At 41.8% G+C, this 17829-nt stretch overlaps 1 protein-coding gene across 1 annotated transcript in view; it reads right to left on the bottom strand.

The window, feature by feature from the left end:
• SNX2 (sorting nexin 2) overlaps positions 1-15501 on the bottom strand; it is a 59303-nt gene extending 43802 nt beyond the window's left edge. Inside the window, exons 1-2 of the mRNA XM_070412533.1 lie at positions 15360-15501; positions 1231-1348 (exon numbers count right to left, since the gene is read on the bottom strand). Coding sequence (XP_070268634.1) covers positions 1231-1348; positions 15360-15467 — 226 coding nt within the window. The 5' untranslated portion in view covers positions 15468-15501. The remainder of the gene's footprint in view (positions 1-1230; positions 1349-15359) is intronic.
• Between the last annotated feature and the right edge of the window lie 2328 nt (positions 15502-17829).

Here is a 17829-nt window from a genome sequence, read left to right as displayed (position 1 = left end):
AATTCAGAATGGCCCTAGCCAGTTTGGCTCAGTGGATAGAGCATCGGCCTGCGGACTTAAGGGTCCCGGGTTCGATTCCGGTCAAGGGCATGTACTTGGTTGCAGGCACAACCCCAGTGGGGAGTGTGCAGGAGGCAGCTGATCAATGTTTTTCTCTCATTGATGTTTCTAACTCTCTATTCCTCTCCTTCCTCTCTGTAAAAAATCAATAAAATATATTTTTTTAAAAAATTCAGAATGGTTTGAATATTCAAATACTATAAAAGTTAAGGACATAATATTAAATTTTAACTCAATGAAGGCCAGTTCAAGTAAATTAAACTGTTCAACACACATAGTTACTATTTTAAAATGCTGTGTCATTCTTCTAAGGATTTGGCTTTTTAATATCCAAACATTAAATTGTACTTAAATTTTAATTTTTAAGCACAACATTGTTTTGAAGAGAGTCCAATTTGTTTAAAGGTAGAATGGACTACACCAAACCCTGACCTCTTATCAAAATTCAATTCCTCAAACATCAATTTACTCACCTAAAATTGAATCAAAATTCAAGAGGTGGTAAATACTGATGTATTAAAACATATTTTAAATATATATATATATATATATATATATAATATAAATTAAGTAATTTTTAAATCCAGAGTTTAATATTGGTTTGTGATAACATGTAATTAATAAAAAATATAATCACCACTATTTCTCAAAATATGAATGACACAACCATTAGTTTTTACTCTGAACTTTGATCAAAACAATGAAATTAGAATATGTGATTTATTAAAACGAGAAAAATATCACATTTTTGCTTCTCTCAACAGTTTATATTTTTCACAGTTATCTAACTAGAAATTTCTTATCCATCTAGTAATTAACGAGAAGAGCTACCGCTAATATTTTACACAAAATTTTAATTTTGCTTTATAGAATACATTTTAACAGGATATACACTACAATTGCCTATTTTTTTTCTAATATTTTATTGATTTTTTTACAGAGAGGAAGGGAGAGGGATAGATAGTTAGAAACACTGATGAGAGAGAAACATCAATCGGCTGCCTTCTGCACACCCCCAATTGGGGATGTGCCTGCAACTAAGGTACATAGCCTTGACCGTAATCGAACCTGGGACCTTTCAGTTCGCAGGCTGACGCTCTATCCACGGAGCCAAACTGCTTAGAGCTACAATCGCCTATTATTAAAATAAACAAAGAAAGTCACAATTACCTGCAAAAAGATCTTCTGTGTCATCCTCTAGCACAACTTCTGCAGGTTTTGGACCATTGGAGTTTGTACTAACATCTTCTGTAAGAAGACTAATTGGTTCTGGAGAAGATGGAATTGACTGTGAAAAAAAGAAAAACCAACAACCAGTAATACATAATGGATTGGCATGTTTATCTGTTATAATTATGTCTCTATACATTACAGAACTAGGACACTCCCTTGATAGAAAGGGGAGCAAGAACAAGCACAGTTATTTATAGTTCCTCCTCTGAGGGTAAGAATGAACCCAAAACACATTCTTACTCATCTTCTCTCTTTTTCTAATAAAAAGTCACTTAAAATTGAAAAAAGAAAATCTTTTCTAGTTACCCCTTTTGAGATACAAATTTTTCATGTTGTGTTATAATTAACAAAAACAAAATTTAATGCTTTGGTCATATATAATAAAATTGATTAGTATATAATAGTCAAAACCAAATCTTGGAAACATGTTACAATTGTAAGAAGTTCAAAATGCTGCTTTATTATAAGAGGAAGATTTAATACTAGTTGAATTAAGATTACTATTAGTCTAAAATTATGTCCTCTCCCCAAACATTTAAGTTTTAATTCAGCTAAGGGACTATTTCTGTACTTCTTAACCTTAAAGTATAATGACCAATATAATGGAATCTAGATTGTAAAGCTTTCAGCTTTATTATAGTTTCCTTATAACATAACATAACATAACATAACATAACATAACATAACATAAATCATAACATGTCAAAAGTGCACAGCTAGCCCTGGCATGTATGGCTCACTTGTTTGGAGCATCATCACATACACCAAAAAGGTCATGGGTTCCATTCCTGGTTCCACATACCCAGGTTGTGGGTTCAATCCCTGTTTGGGGTGCATGCGAGAGACAACCAATAGATGTTTCTCTCTCACATCGATGTTTCTCTTTCTCTTTCCCCCTTCCCCTCTAAAATCAGTAAAAGCATGTCCTCGGGTGAGGAGTTAAAAAAAAAGTGCACAGCTAGGTATTTTCACAAGCCCAACGTCCCTGTGTAACCAGCACCTAGATCAAGAAAGAGAACATTATCATCAAACCCAGAAGCTCTGCTCATGCTCCCTTCCACTCTTTACTCTTTCCCTACATAGGTTTCTACCAGCATGGATTAGTTTTTCCTGTTTTTGCTCTTCATAAATGTAACCATACAGAATATATTCTTTTGTGTTTGGTTTTGTTCTTAATGTTATGCATATGAGATTCTTCTACATTGTTGTATGTAGTAATAGATTACTCATTCTTGTTGCTGTAAAATATTCAATGGTATGAATATACAATTAATCCATTCTACTGTTGATGGGCCTTTGAATGGCTATCAGTTTTTATAACTATCAATAATGTATGAACTTTCTAATACGTACACACACTCACATACACACATCTATCTTTTAGCAAACGTGAACAAATTTCTGTTTAGTATGTACCTAGGAGTTACGGAATAGCTGAATCATTAAACAATCTTTTAACATGGTTATATAATTTATATTCCCACAAGCAAAATATGAAAATTTCAGTTACTCCTTGTCAATGCTTTGACATAGTCCATCTTTTTCATTTTAGCTATTATGGCAGGTGCAGAGTGTATTTTACTGTGGTTTGAATTTTCATTTCCCTGATGAATAATGATGCTCAGCAATTTTTCATATGTTTAATAGTTATTTGAATATCCTCTTTTTGAAGGGTCTCTTCAAGTATTTTGCCCATTGTTCTTACTGATTTGTAGGCATTCTTTATATGTTCTGGATAAAAGTTCTTAGTCATGTCAGACATATACTGCAAATATTTTTTCCCCAGTATATGTCACTTTCTTAATGGTAGATTTTAATGCATAGAAGATCTTAATTTTAGTAAGGGTAAATTATCTATTTTTTTCTTTATAATTAGTAAACCTTTTATACAATGAATAATCTTTTGAGCCCACCACTCCTAAGTCATACGATTTTATCGTCAGCTTAAGTAAATTGTCCTCTATGACATGAGAGCATTTCTTCAGAGCTTTAAAAATTTCAATTCTTTACTGGAAAATTGAAAGAAGAGGCTTTCTTTGCTTTCAGGAGCTTATTCTTACACACTCAAACTCTCACAAAGGTGGGCCTCCTTTACTTAAGCATTTTCACTTGAAGGAATTTAAAAACAAATAAACTAAAACATCACTTCTGAAAGATGTTCAGACAACCTCAATTCTAGCTATGTCTGGGAAGGTGATTGGCCTATATCAGTGGTTCCCAAACTTATTTGGCCTACCGCCCCCTTTCCGGGAAAAATATTACTCAGTCCCTGGAAATTAATTTTTAAAAAATTTTAATAACAGTTACTCATCGTCCCTAAATGCACCTGTGGCCATCACCGCCCCCCTGGATCGCTGCAGCGCCCAACGGGGGGCGGTAGCGCCCACTTTGGGAATCACTGGCCTATATGCTCCCACAGAATATCTACTTGTCTTATCACATCCTATCTAGTAAAAGAGAAACATGGTAATTAGCTGTACTTCCGCTACCCTTCCCATTGGCTAATCAGGGCGATAGGCAAATTAACTGCCAGCCAAGATGGTGGCCGGCAGCCAGGCAACTTGAAGCGAACAGGAGGCTTGCTTGCTTCAGTGATGGAGGAAGCCAACGTTCCCCGCCTGCTGCTGCCGGCCTCTGAGCTTGCAGTTTAAGAAACAATGTTACAAATATAGAAACTAAACAAAAACCCAGAAACCTGCTTTCAGCCAGCCAGGCTTCAGCCAGCAGGACTGCAACACTGTTTCAATTATAGAACAAACGCAGATCCCTGCTTTCAGGCAGCCCGGATCTCAGAGCTGGAGTGAGCAGGACCGCAACAGTGTTACAATTATAGAACCCAAACAAACCAGATACCTGCTTTCAGCAGCCGAGGCCTCAGAGCTGGAGCCGAGCCTCAGAGCTAAATCTGGCCCAGAATAAAAATAAAAATAAAAAAAGGACAGGTTGGGAGCTTCAGTTGCCCACCAGCCTGAAAACGGCCCTCGGCCTCTCACCCAGACTGGCCAGGCACCCCAGAGGGGACGCCCACCCTGAAGGGGGTGTGACCAGATGCAAACAGCCATCATCCCCTCATCCAGGCTGGCCAGGCACCCCAGTGGGGACCCCCACCCTGAAGGGGGTGTGACCAGATGCAAACAGCCATCATCCTCTCATCCAGGCTGGCCAGGCACCCCAGTGGGGACCCCCACCCTGATCCAGGACACCCTTCAGGGCAAACCAGCCGGCCCCCACCCATGCACCAGGCCTCTATCCTATATAGTAAAAGGGTAATATGCCTCCCAGCACCGGGATCAGCGGAGCCGCGAGGCCTCCCGGCACCGGGATCAGCGTGACAGGGGCAGCGCCCAAACCCCCTGATCGCCCTGCGGCTCTGTGTGTGACAGGAGGTGGGGCCACAACCTCCCTATCTGCCCTGCTCTGTTCGTGACAAGGGAAGGCGCCCCAACCCCCTGATCAGCCCTGTTCTGTGCCTGATAGGGGGGAGCTCCCCAACACCCTGATCGCCCTGCGGCTCTGTGTGTGACAGGGTGTGGCGCCCCAACCACCACCCCCCCACGGGCCCTGCTCTGTGTGTGACAGGTAGAGCCATAACCTCCCCATCGGCCCTTCCCTGAGTGTGACAGTGGCGGTGCCCCAACCCCCTGATCGGCCCTGCTCTGTGGGTGATAGAGGGCGGCGCCCCAACCCCCTGATCCGCCTTGCTCTGTGTGTGACAGGGGGCGGTGCCCCAACTCCCCTATCGGCCCTACTCTGTGAGCGACAGGGGGGAGCTCCTCAACCCCCTGATCGGCCCTGCTCTGTGTGTGACAGGGGGGAACTCCTCAACCCCCTGATCGGCCCTGCTCTGTGTGTGACAGGGAAGGAAGCCCCAACCCCCCGATGGGCCCTGCTCTGTGCATGACAGGGGGCAGACGCTCCAACTGGTAGGTTAGCTTGCTGCTGGGGTCTGGCCGATCAGGACTGGGTGAGACGGGCTGGACACACCCTGGAGCCCTCTGCAGTCCCTCCCTGGCCAGCCCACCTCCCGCGGTACCTCCCTGGCTGGCCCCAATCGGTACTGGGCGAGATGGGCCAGACACGACCTGGAGCCCTCCCCCAGTTTCTTCCTGGCTCCGATCAGGCCTGATCGGGACTGGGTGAGATGGGCTAGACACACTCTGGAGCCCTCCTGTGGTCCCTCCCCGGCCCCAATTGTGCACCGGTGGGGTCCCTCAGCCTGGCCTGCACCCTCTCGATATCCAGGACCCCTCGGGGGATATCAGAGAGCCAGTTTTGGCCCAATCACCCCAGGCCAGGCCAAGGGACCCCACCAGTGCATGAATCTGTGCACCCGGCCTCTAGTTACAATATAATTATCACCTGCTTATAGACTATAAACTCTGTAAGAAAAGTATCTTTTGTTATTTAATGATTTTCATTTAGTTCCTGGTAGCAAACACTCAGTGACTGTCAAATGAATTCTAAGAAAATAATTATGAATATGCCTAAAAACTGGCCACAAGTTTGTCTATCAGATTGTCTATAATACTGAATACTTTGAGATAGCCTACAGCACAGCTACATGGGATAATTTAGACATGCCAACACTCATTTATAAAATTCTCAGTAAACTAGAAAGACAGGAGACCTTCCTCAACTTAAGAAAGACTATCAAAAAAAAACCTATAGCTATACCTAATAATGAGGAAGTTGAAGCTTACCACTAAGATCAGGAACAAGGAAAGGATGTCCCTTTTACAACTGCTTTTCAATACTATACTGGAAGTCCTACCCAAAGTAATAGGACAAGAAAAGGAAATAAATGGTATACAGATTGGGAAGAAAGAATAAAACTCTTTGTTCACAGATGACATGATCATCCAAGTAGAAAATCCAAAAAAATCAACAAAAAAACCCTCCAGAACAAGTAAAGTTTCACAATACAAGGTTAATATACAAAAGCTAATTGATATAAATAAGAGTTAATTTCCTACAGGAAAATTTCCAGCCAAACTTTACTCAAACTATTTCTAATAAATGTATATTATATACATACATTAAGAAAAATTAATTTAAAAAGTAAGGTAATTTTCAAACTCATTTGTTCCAGAACAGGACTCTGGTTGGTTGGCCTGAGCCAGTTCCAGCAACTCAGGGCTTAAGGTGGGAACTTCCCTGGAGCCAATCCTTCCTCAAGGGTTCCATCACAAGCCCTTCCATAAGAAGGTGAGCGCGCTCTCTCTCTCTCTCTCTCTCTCTCTCTCTCTCTCTCTCTCTCATTCAGACTGGGATAATTTAGACATGCCAATTAACCCAACAGTGCACATGTCTGGGATGTACGTACGAGAAAATCCCCACAGACAATGGCCCCAACTGGGAATTGATTTTTTTCTTCTCACCAACATCATAACCAAATAATGCAAGGAAGGTCCAACATCTGTAAATCAGTTAATGCAACACATCACGTTAATAAAATATAGGATAAACACCATATGATCATCTCAATAGAGGCAGGAAAAGCATAACAAAGTTAAACATCCTTTTATAATATAAATGCTCAACAAAGTTGGTATAGAAGGAACATATCTAAACTAATATAAGACAAAGATGCTAATCGACCGTACCTTCGCTATGCCCAACAGCCAATCAGGATGACCATATGCAAATTAACCCAACCAAGATGGTGGTTAATTTGCATATACCGGCTGGGAGCGAAGACTGAAGACAACGTGGAAGCGAAGCACTGCAGAAGGGAGCAAATTAGAGGCGGCGGAGACAGGAACGGAGCCAAGGCGGCGGAGGCAGGAGGCAGGAGGGAAACCAGCCGGGCAGTGGGGCGGGACCAAAGCCCACCTCAGCGGGTTTTGCTTCCTTCTCTGCTTCGCTCCAGCTGCAGGAAGCCCTATTCTTGCAGGAATCTTCCTGCAACGGGCCTCTAGTCTCAACATAATAGAGTCCACATATGACACACCCACAGCTAATATCATACTCAATGGTGAAAAGCCAAAAAGATAGTTTTTCTTGGAGTCACTGCTGCACAAACCTAGTGTAGTTCTGCCATTGGTACCATCCCCAGAAAAAGCTGAAAGTCTTTCCTAAGATTGGGAAGAAGATAAGAATGCCCGCTATCACCATTTCTATTCAACATGGTGTTGGAAGTCCTAGCCATAGCATTCAGACAAGTCCAAGAAATAAGCACTTTGCTACCTCTGCATCTATTCTGAATTAATGTATTTCAGAAATGTATTTGGAAGACAGCACTGCATCTTTATTTTTGACATATTTTAATTGTTATAACAATAAAAATAAATGAACACCATCAAATATAAAAAAAAGAAATAAAAGGCATTCAAATTGGAAAGAAATAAAACTCTCATTATTTGCAGATGACATGATGCTATAAATAGAAAACTGCAGGCTCCAACAGAAAATTATTAGAATAATGACTTCAGTAAAGTTGAAGGTCACCTACAAAAAACCTTACAGTTAAGTTAATATTTATAGCAAAAAGAACAAATTTTTTTTCTTCCACAACCATGAAATGGGAAAGGCTAAAACTCTTAAAGTTTCTATTCAATATAAGACTGGTGGCCCTAGCTAGTGCATTAATGCAAAATTTTAAAAAGGCATAAGGAATGGGAAGAAGAAAAGAAGGAAGGAATGCTCTAATCACAGACAACACAATTTCAGGGGTGGGAAACCTTTTTTCTGCCAAGGGCCATTTGGATATTTATAACATCATTCTCAGCCCATACAAAATAATCAATTTAAAAGTTAGCCTGCTATATTTAGTCAAACATTTAACTAACTCACCCCTAATGCTTTGGTAGGGCCAGACCAAATGATTTTGAGGGTCTTATACAGCCAATGGGCTGGACGTTCCCCACCCCTGATCTACATAGGAAATCTCAAGGACTCTACAAAAAAACCTACAAAAAAAAATTAGTGTTCAGCAGTGTTGTAGGATACAGGGTCAATATGCCAACAATGAGTAAATGTAAAAAGAAATAAAAGTACCAAGCTGATTTGGCTTAGTGGATAGAGCGTCAGCCAGCGGACCAAAGGGTCTCAGGTTCAATTCCGGTCAAGGGCACATGCTCGGGTTGCAGGCTGGATCCCCAGTGGGGGGTGTGCAGGAGACAGCTGATCCATGATTCTCTCATCACTGATGTTTTAGTCTTTCTCTCCCTCTCCCTTCCTCTCTGAGATCAATGAAAATATATTTTAAAAAAAGAAATAAAAATACCGTATGTGCATTAAATACTTAGGTATAAACTAACAAAATATGTGCTAGATCTGTATGCAGAAAACTATAAACACTGATAAGAAAAATCAAATAAGACCTAAATAAATGGAGAGAAACAGTATACTTATGGCTTAAAGGCTCAATATTTTTTTAAAAATATATTTTATTGATTTTTTACAGAGAGGAAGGGAGATGGATAGAGAGTTAGAAATATCGATGAGAGAGAAACATCGATCAGCTGCCTCCTGTACACCCCCTATTGGGGATGTGCCTGCAACCAAGGTACATGCCCTTGACTGGAATAGAACCTGGGACCCTTCAGCCTGCAGGCTGACGCTCTATCCACTGAGCCAAACCGGTCAGGGCTCAATATTTTTAATGTTAATTCTCTAGTGTAGAAATCAATAAACTGATTATAAATTATGTGGAAAGAGAAAAGAACTATAATAATCAAAACAATTTAAGAAAAATCAAAGTGGATTCATACTACCTGATTTTAAGACTCGAGTTACAGTAATCAAGGTAGCATAAAACTGGCAAAAGGATAGTCAACAGATCAATGAACAGAACAGAGTCCAGAAATAGACCCACACATATATGCTCAACTGATTTTGGACAAAGATGCAAAGACAACACAATGGAGAAACTTTCTGAGTCTAAAAGCTTCTTTAACTTAGCATAAAGCACCTGAGATTCAAAAATGTTGCGTTTACTGAAAAATACTATCAACCAACTTGACCTAACATTTATAGAACATTCTACCCAACGTCAGACTGTGTATTTTTTTCTAGTGCACACATAATATTTACCATGACAGAACATATTCTGAGTCATAAAACAAACCTTAATAACATTATTACTTTTCCATAAATGGTGGTGGAACAACTCGATATCTATAAGCAAAAACAATGAACCTCAACTAATACAAAAATTAACTCAAAATGAATGCCAGGCTTAAATGTAAAACTATAAAATTTCTAGAAAAAAAACATAAGCAAAACCTTTGTGACCTTGAGTTAACATTAGCAAAGAATTTCATAGGTGACATATAAGGTTCTATCAATAAAAAAGGATAAACTTGAACTTCATCAAAATAACAAACTTTTGTTTTGTGAAAGATATTATTAATACCATAAAAAGACAAGCCACAGCCCTGGCTGGTTTGCTCAGTGGTTAGAGTTTCGGCCCAGGGAACCAAGGGTTGAAGGTTCAATTCCCAGTCAAGGGCACCTATCTCAGTTGCAGGTTTCTCAGCCCCAACAGGGGTGCATGTGGGTGGCAACCAATCAATGTATCTCTCTCAAGTCAATGTTTCCCACCCACCATCCCTCCCATTCTCTCTAGAAATTAGTGGAGAAAAACAATTCCTCCTGTAAGAATTTAAAAAAAAAGACAAGCCACAGACTAGAAAAAAAATATCTGCCAACGGATTTATATTTAAAATATGAAGAACTCTTAAAACTCAATAAGGAAACCCAATTTTTAAAATATGCAGAGTATGTGAAAAGACCCTTCACCAAAGATAATTTTCAGATGGTGAAAAGATACTCAGCATCATTAATAATTAGAGAACGTATATTGAAACCACATAAGATAACACCACACACACCTATTAGAATGGCTAAAAAAAAATCAGTGGTATGCTGGTAAACGTTTGGCAAACGAGTCTAAGGGAGAGAAGACCCTGATTTTTAGCTTTTGTGGATTTCTGTGGCATAAATATGCCCCCACTGTGGCTGATTACCCCTCACAAAACTGTAAAGTTGGAAAAATATGTACTTTCACCATACAGACAGATAGAATAGACATACAACCTCAAGAACACAGAAAAAAGTAAAATGTAGTAAAGGAATTAAGAAGTAATTAAGTTTAAAATATTTACCTTTGTTTTCAATTTAAGCATTCATTTATATAATTTAATTTTTAACAACAGCAGTATGAATTAACCAGCCTACAAAATTACTGAAAATTGAACAATCATCTTTCGAGCCAGTATAAACTAGCCTCAAGCTCGCCACTGCCTAAAATAAAAACTTACACTACCAAGTGCTGACAAGGATGTGAACAACTGGAATTCTTCATTGTTGATGGGGAAGCAAAACGATACAGCTGTTTGTACGGGAAAACAGTTTGGCAGCTTTCTCTCTTAGAATCTCTTACAATTTTATAAGATTTCAGAGATCAAATGAAAGAAACCTGACCAGAGAATGAAACTGATATATCCAGCTTCATCAAAGGTTCCGTGGGGCTAGTCTTCAGGATTCAAATACTCAAAAATATATTCAAAGCATGACTCTATGATTAGGGGTAAAATTTGATATGAAAATAACTTTTATGATACCAGGAAATACAGTAATATACTTTTTCCTTGAAGCATCATGCATTTGTTTTAATGAACCCACAAAGATAATTGATTTTCAAAACAATGTCCTACTGAATTTGGTCTCAAGTTATATTATACTACAGCCATTAAAACTCATGAGACTAAAAAGCAAATGACTTCACTTCCCTGTACCTTATCTCCATTGAATCTTTTTGGGAGAAAGTTTGGCAGTTTCTTACAAAGTTAGTCATATATTAACCATACAACTCAGCAATCCTACCTCTCAGTATTTATACAAAAGAAATTAAACTGTGTTCATACAAAAACGCGTACATAAATGTGTATATTGGCTTTACTCTTTAATGCCCAAAACTGGGAACAACAGAAATGTCCTTCAACAACAAACTGTGCTTTATACAATAAATTCAGCAGTCAGAAAAATGAATTATTGGTACATGCAACAACATTGATAAATCTCAGATGCTTTACGCTAAGTTAAAGAAGCTAGACTAAAAAAGTTTCATACTGGAACCACTGAGCAGTGATTAGTGTTGGCCCTCACATCGAAGGGTCGCAGGTTTTTTTACTAAACATCAACTTTTTTTTTTTTAACTTAAATTCTTTATTGTTGAAAGTATTACATGTCTCCTTTTTTTCCCCCATTGACCTCTCCCCGGCTGCTCCCTTCCCCCAAAACATGCCCTCAAGGCCCTACCATCTGTGTACATTGGTTATACATACATGCATGTATACAAGTCCTTTGGTTGATCTCTTACTGTACCCCCCCCCCCCCCACCTCCTGCCTTCTCTCTGAGGTTTGATGGTCTGTTCAATTTCTATGTCTCTGGATCTATTTTTGTTCATCAGTTTATATTGTTAATTATATTCCACAAATGAGTGAGATCATGTGATACTTATCCTTCTCTGACTGGCTTATTTCTTAGCTTAATGCTTTCCAGGTCCATTCATGCTGTTGCAAATGGTAAGAGTTCTTTCTTTTTTACAGAAGCATAGTATTCCACTGTGTAGAGGTACCATATTTTTTTAATCCACTCATCTGCTGATGGGCACTTAGGCTGTTTCCAAATCTTAGCTATTGTAAATTGTGCTGCTATAAATATAGGGGTGCATATATTCTTTCTGATTGGTGTTTCTGAGTTCTTGGAATATATTCCTAGAGGGCTGCAGATTTTATTCTCGGCCAGTTTGGCGCATTGCGGGAGGCAACCAATTGATGTGTCTCTCTCATATAGATGTTTCTCTCTCTCCCCTTACCCCCTTCCACCGTCTCTGAAAATCAATGGGAAAAAATATCCTTCAGTGAGGATTGAAAAAAAGAAGTTTCATGGCTGTATGATTCCATTTATATAGCATTCTGGAAAAGACAAAACTATAAAAGAAAGCAGAGAACAGATCAGTGGTTGCCAGTGGAAAGGGTTAACTACATGAGTGAATTTTTGGGAGGTGATTGAAGTATTCTGTATCTTGAATGAGGTGACAGTGAACTTTATTAAATTGAGATAAATGTCATCTCAACTAAAAACTATCATTATGGGAGAAAAAACACAAGAATTCAATTTTATAGGCAAGTGTGCATTTTTAAAATTAACATTAAAGAATAATTTTATCTTTTTAAGAAAAGTCTGCAAAAAAAAACTGAGCATCTCTGCCTCAAGCAATTTCAGAGAATAACATTTTTATAGGTACTAAAAACAATCCTATATAATAAAAGCCCAGCAACCATAACGGTATAACGAGCAGAACGACTGCTCAACCAATTGCTATGAGGTGCATTGACCACCTCTCGGTCCCTGTCCACCCCCCCCTGCAGGCTCCAATCGCCGAATGGAGAACGGGGAACCACGGGGACCCAGGGTGGGTGGCGGCAGGAAATGGCCCTGATCGCAGGCTAGGCCTAGGGACCCTGCCCGTGCATGATTTCATGTGCTGGGCCCCTAGTTCATTCTAAAATCCTTAAATTTAATGGCTTCAAGGGAAAGTGGTCAACTAGAGTTGTACCTCTTCATAATTTTCCATGCTGTTGCCTTTAAATACGTGGTAATAAAATGTTTTTTCTCTGAAACACACATAATTCATAATAAAGTTTTCAAAAAAATAATACATTTAAAGTTGAAGACCTATCTAAGATTACAAAAGAGAAAAAAATAAATTACACACTGTTACCACCCTGTAGTGCTGGGACAAGAGATACTAAACTTTAGTTCCTCTTTATCAAAAAGTCTCTAATGCCCGGCTTGTGTGGCTCAGTTGGTTGAAGCACTGCCCCATCCCTACACCAAAAAGTTTGCGGGTTCATACCAGTCAGGGCACATACCCTAGGTTGTGGGTTCCATTCCTGGTTGGGGCATGTACAGAAGGCAACTGATCAATGTTTCTCTCTCCCTTCCCCTCTCTCTAAAAAAATCAATAAGCATATCCTTGGGGGAGGATTAAAAAAAAAAAGTCTCTACTTACTCTTAATGTCACCCACTTTCCGGATTCCAAAGATAATTTCTATGCAATTAAGTCACTCCAGTCCTACAGTATCTCCATACTATATGCATGTTTCATTTGCACATGTATCACCCGGTACTGCAGGTTTTTGGTCACACAGCTATGTTTATTAATATTTACTCTTGTTGGTTCAAACACTCCATGAGGGCCAGGACTATATTTCAACACAGAGTCTGGGTTAGTGTTCTCATTCAATAAGTTTATGAGACTCCCAAATCTACATCTCTAGCCCATAAACCATTTCTGGCTATCTAATGTTATCTTCATTGGTGTATCTTATCGCCAAGTGAAATAAACTCATAATTTCTTCTAAAAGTCACCTGATGAGAAGGATTAAAATCCTAAAATGTCTACCCTTTAATCTGCTGTTGCATCAATTTCCTTCTCTCCTTTTTTTATTTGCAAAAAACTAAAGCGATTAAAGTCCCCCAAAGGAAACACAGCTTATAATTCTTTATTCAACTCTAAAGATGTCAATTAAACGGAATGAATAGTGCTCACAGTATTCTAGTTTACTTCAGTGAACTTTCTCCTGATCCTTTCTAGTGGATCCTTTGTTGCCCTCAAAGAAAAGACAGGATCCTCGGGAGGCATTAGCATACATATAAGGTAGCTAGCTGTACAGTTATGCATAAAGGTCTAAAAGGATACTAACCCCAAAAGGTAATTTGTTTGGCAAGATCGTTTTTACTAATTCTTCGGAGATGCTGATTTTGACAATCCAGCAAACATTTACTAAATGCAGATGTTCAAGATGTTGTGAGGAACACTTAGATGATCAAGGCACTCACTGTCTTTGGCCCTAAGAAGCATATAATCTGAGGGGAGGTAAGTTTTGGCTGGTCCCTACAAATACAATGAGCAGAGCGTGGTCAATGCTAAAACCGTCCCCGGAAGTTCCCGGTGAACTGAATTTCAGATAACAGACTGTTCGACAGTAATTTCCAATTGCTTTGGTGCAGAACTGAACAGGACAAGAAAGCTTACTAAAAAAAACAAAAAACAGTTTATCGGAAAGTACAGCCTGAGGTAAACAATGCTCTGGAAAATGTGCTTACATTTGAATACACAGACGCACACTTAACACTGGGCTCGGAGGTGTGCGAGCTCTCATCAAACGCAAAGCAAGTCCAAACGTGAGCTTAACAAAAGGGACCCAATACAGTTCAGTTCATAGAGGGTGTTTCCTCTGACAGAAAACAGGAACACTTGGTTTCACAGATCGCTGACCATGCGAGAAAAGAGGAAAAGGGAGTGAGGATCTGTTTTTATTTCTTCCCCGGCAACTTAAAAAACACACAAAGTTTCCTGGACTACTCCCCCCCGTTCAACTTTATATTTCACAAACACTATGATCCTTAAAAAAAATACTGGAACTAAAGAAGACAAAACAGGTCAAATGCATTTAACCTACCAGGTAGTTTGAAAAAAAAAAGAGAAAAGGCACCACCTTCAGGGCTCCTGTCGGGCCGTGACCGGGGAAAGTGCACCCACCCACTCGCTCCCCGGGGCGGCTGGGTGGCTCGGCGCTCCCCTCCCTGCTCTCCCCTTTCGGGGGCGCCCCGTCCCCAGGGAGAGGAAAGCAAGCACCTCCCCGAAGGGGCTGCGGAGGTCGCCCCGGAGAGGAGAGCGGCGAGGTGCACTGGGACCCAGGGGAAGACCTTCTCCGCCCCGGAGGACGAGGTGCAAGGAACACCTGGGAAGACCAGCTGAGCAGGAAAAGGGCGCCGCGATGCTCCGCGCAGTCCCTGCCCCTCCGGGATCAGGTCGGACCCCCAGCCGGTCGGCGGGTCCGAGAGGGCCTAACCGCCCCGCCAACTCCAGCGCACTGACAGGTGCCTGAGGTGGGGCCCCCGGCACAGGCGTCCTCCCGAACAGATCCTGGCAAGCCCGGGAGGGGGGTGGGTTTGGGGGAGGGTAGGGAGGGACAAGTTCATGCAGGGAAACGGCTCCTGAAGGTGAGATGAGCGACGGGGCGCAGCGCCGCCGGCGACGCGGTCTCACCTCGAGGGTGGTGACGGTGCTGGTGAAAAGGTCCTCTCCATCCTCCTGCTCCTCAAAGTCGGCGGGCTTCCCGTCCCCCAGCGGAGGAGGCTCCCTCTCCGCCGCCATCTTCGCTCGCCCCGAGGACTGCGCGAGGGGCCGCACGGGCCTGTCACGTGAGCACGCACGGCGGGGCTGGCGCGCGGGCCGCCGGCTCCCGGGCCCGCCCCTCCTGGCCCCGCCCAGCCGCGCGCGCCCCGCCCCCGGCCTGGCCGCGGCGCCCGCGCTCAGCCCCGCCCACTCGCCTCTTTCCCCCTCCGCGCTGCCCTTGGCCGCCCATTGGCTGTACTGACTTTTGTGGAAGAAGCTGGGACTTGGGTTGCCCCATCTTCTTCTTAACAGGAGGAGGCCCAAGGACTGCTATTGGCGTCCCCCAGCTTCAAAGTCTCCGTTAGGAAGCGGCAGTGCTTGGGTGCCGCTGGGATTAGACCCAGATGGAGGGCAAGACTGGGGACTGATGGAAGGGAGACACCGCTCGCAAATCTCCCAGGGCAGTGGTCGGCAAACTCAATAGTCAACAGAGCCAAATAGCAACAGTACAACGATTGAAATTTCTTTTGAGAGCCACAGTTTTTAAACTTAAACTATATAGGTAGGTACATTGTTATTAACTTAATTAGGGTACTCCTAAGGTGGCCTTGGCTAAAAACGTCCTCAATCTGATTGAGGGACGTTCGCTGCAACTCTCCCATCCACACTCGTCTTGTATACTTGTTTCGTCTATCTCCTTTCGTTCATCCTCTCTATATGTCCAAACCATCTCAACATACCTTTCTCAATCCTCGACACTACATCTTCTTTCACTCCACAACGTTCCCTGTACATGCGCACCCGCACGTGGTATTTTGTGGAAGAGCCACACTCAAGGGGCCAAAGAGCTGCATGTGCCTCGCAAGCCACGGTTTGTCTACCACTGTCCCAGGGTGTCCGAGCAAACTGTCTGATGCAAAGGAGACGCTCCTATCAGCGCAGTCCAACCGAATAGCCACTGGCCCTGTGTGACCACTGATCACTTGAAATGTGACTAGTGTGATCGAGGGACTGAGTATGTGATCTTATTGAATTTTAATTAATCTATATATATAAAAGCCTAAATGACCATTTGACGGGTAACTATAACGCGCACTGACCACCAGTGGGTAGACACTCTGACCAGTAGGTTAGTTTGCTGCTGGGGTCCAGCCAATCGGGACTGGGCTAGATGGTCCCTCCCTGGCCCCGATTGTGCATTGGTGGAGTCCCTTGGCCTGGCCTGCGCCCTGTCACAACCTGGGATCCCTTGGAGGGATCCCACCGGTGCATGAATCCGTGCATCGGGCCTCTAGTTTAAATATAAATAGCCATAGGTGGTTAGAGGCTGCCTACTGGATATTGCAGTTCAAGGTAACAAAAAGACCCTGAATGGGTTGCTGGCAGATTCCTGGTTGCAGGGCTCGAGCCTGCGTGGGAGGCATGCAGGAGGCAGCCGAGGGATGTTTCTCTCTCTTAAAAAGTCCATAAAAACATAAAATAAAATAAAAAGATCCTGAATAATTTGTCGCCAGAAGGTTATGCCAATTTCCTCATGAGCCACACATTACCGGGGCTGGCAAAAGTAGCTTAACAGTTGTTCATGTGGAAAACAGTACAATAATTAATAAGTAATAATACAAGAATTAACTCAGTGCTTTTCGTACTCATGACTGTACACCTACTTTTGTCAACGCTGTATTTTTCCTCGATAAATAGAAAGCTGGGGAAAAAATGACAATTAGGGAAATAAGTGGATGATTGGTAAAGAGCTTCATACTCAATTCCCTCAATCAATTACTAGCTGTTCGTCATCGTGGGAAAGTCACTTGGAGACTTCAATTTCCTTATCAGTAAATGGGAATGTTACTTAACCCTCCACTTACCACATTGCACAAGATTATTGTCAGGATCGAATGAGAAAATAAGTGCAAATATTCTGAAAGCTAGAATGCTATGCCAATGCAAGGTACATTTGTGGAAAAATAAAAGGGAACATTGCAAATAGCAACTTGAGGTTATAATTTTGCTGAAGAGGAAAAAAAAAAGCGATTCTTTACAAATAAAGTACAAACCCCGAGCCCTCACTGGGCTGGGACCCCTGGGTTCCACTGGCTGTGTGCAAGACTTAGCATCTCTGGAACTTTTATTTTTGTAGAAGGTTTTGCTAATCATTAAGATTTCTTCTACCCCTAAAATTTAAAATTTCTATGACTCTTTTCAAGAACCATGAACCCATACCATGACTAATTTAAGAAAGTACACCAAGGTCCCAATGTTCCTTGGATGTGTTTGATGCATGGGCCAATTGTCACTGCCATGCTGCCATCACCAGTGCTTTTTTCTAGTGTCACTGCTGGAAGAATGAACTGTGGAGGCACATTGCCTGACTCGAACTCCACCACCTGTGGACAGTCTATAG

This window comes from Myotis yumanensis, unplaced genomic scaffold (assembly GCF_028538775.1).
Source record: "Myotis yumanensis isolate MYYU_CA2020_CCGP unplaced genomic scaffold, mMyoYum1.0.hap1 SCAF_4, whole genome shotgun sequence".
Classification (NCBI taxonomy): Eukaryota; Metazoa; Chordata; class Mammalia; order Chiroptera; family Vespertilionidae; genus Myotis; species Myotis yumanensis.
This window is presented reverse-complemented; position numbering and strand designations above follow the sequence as displayed.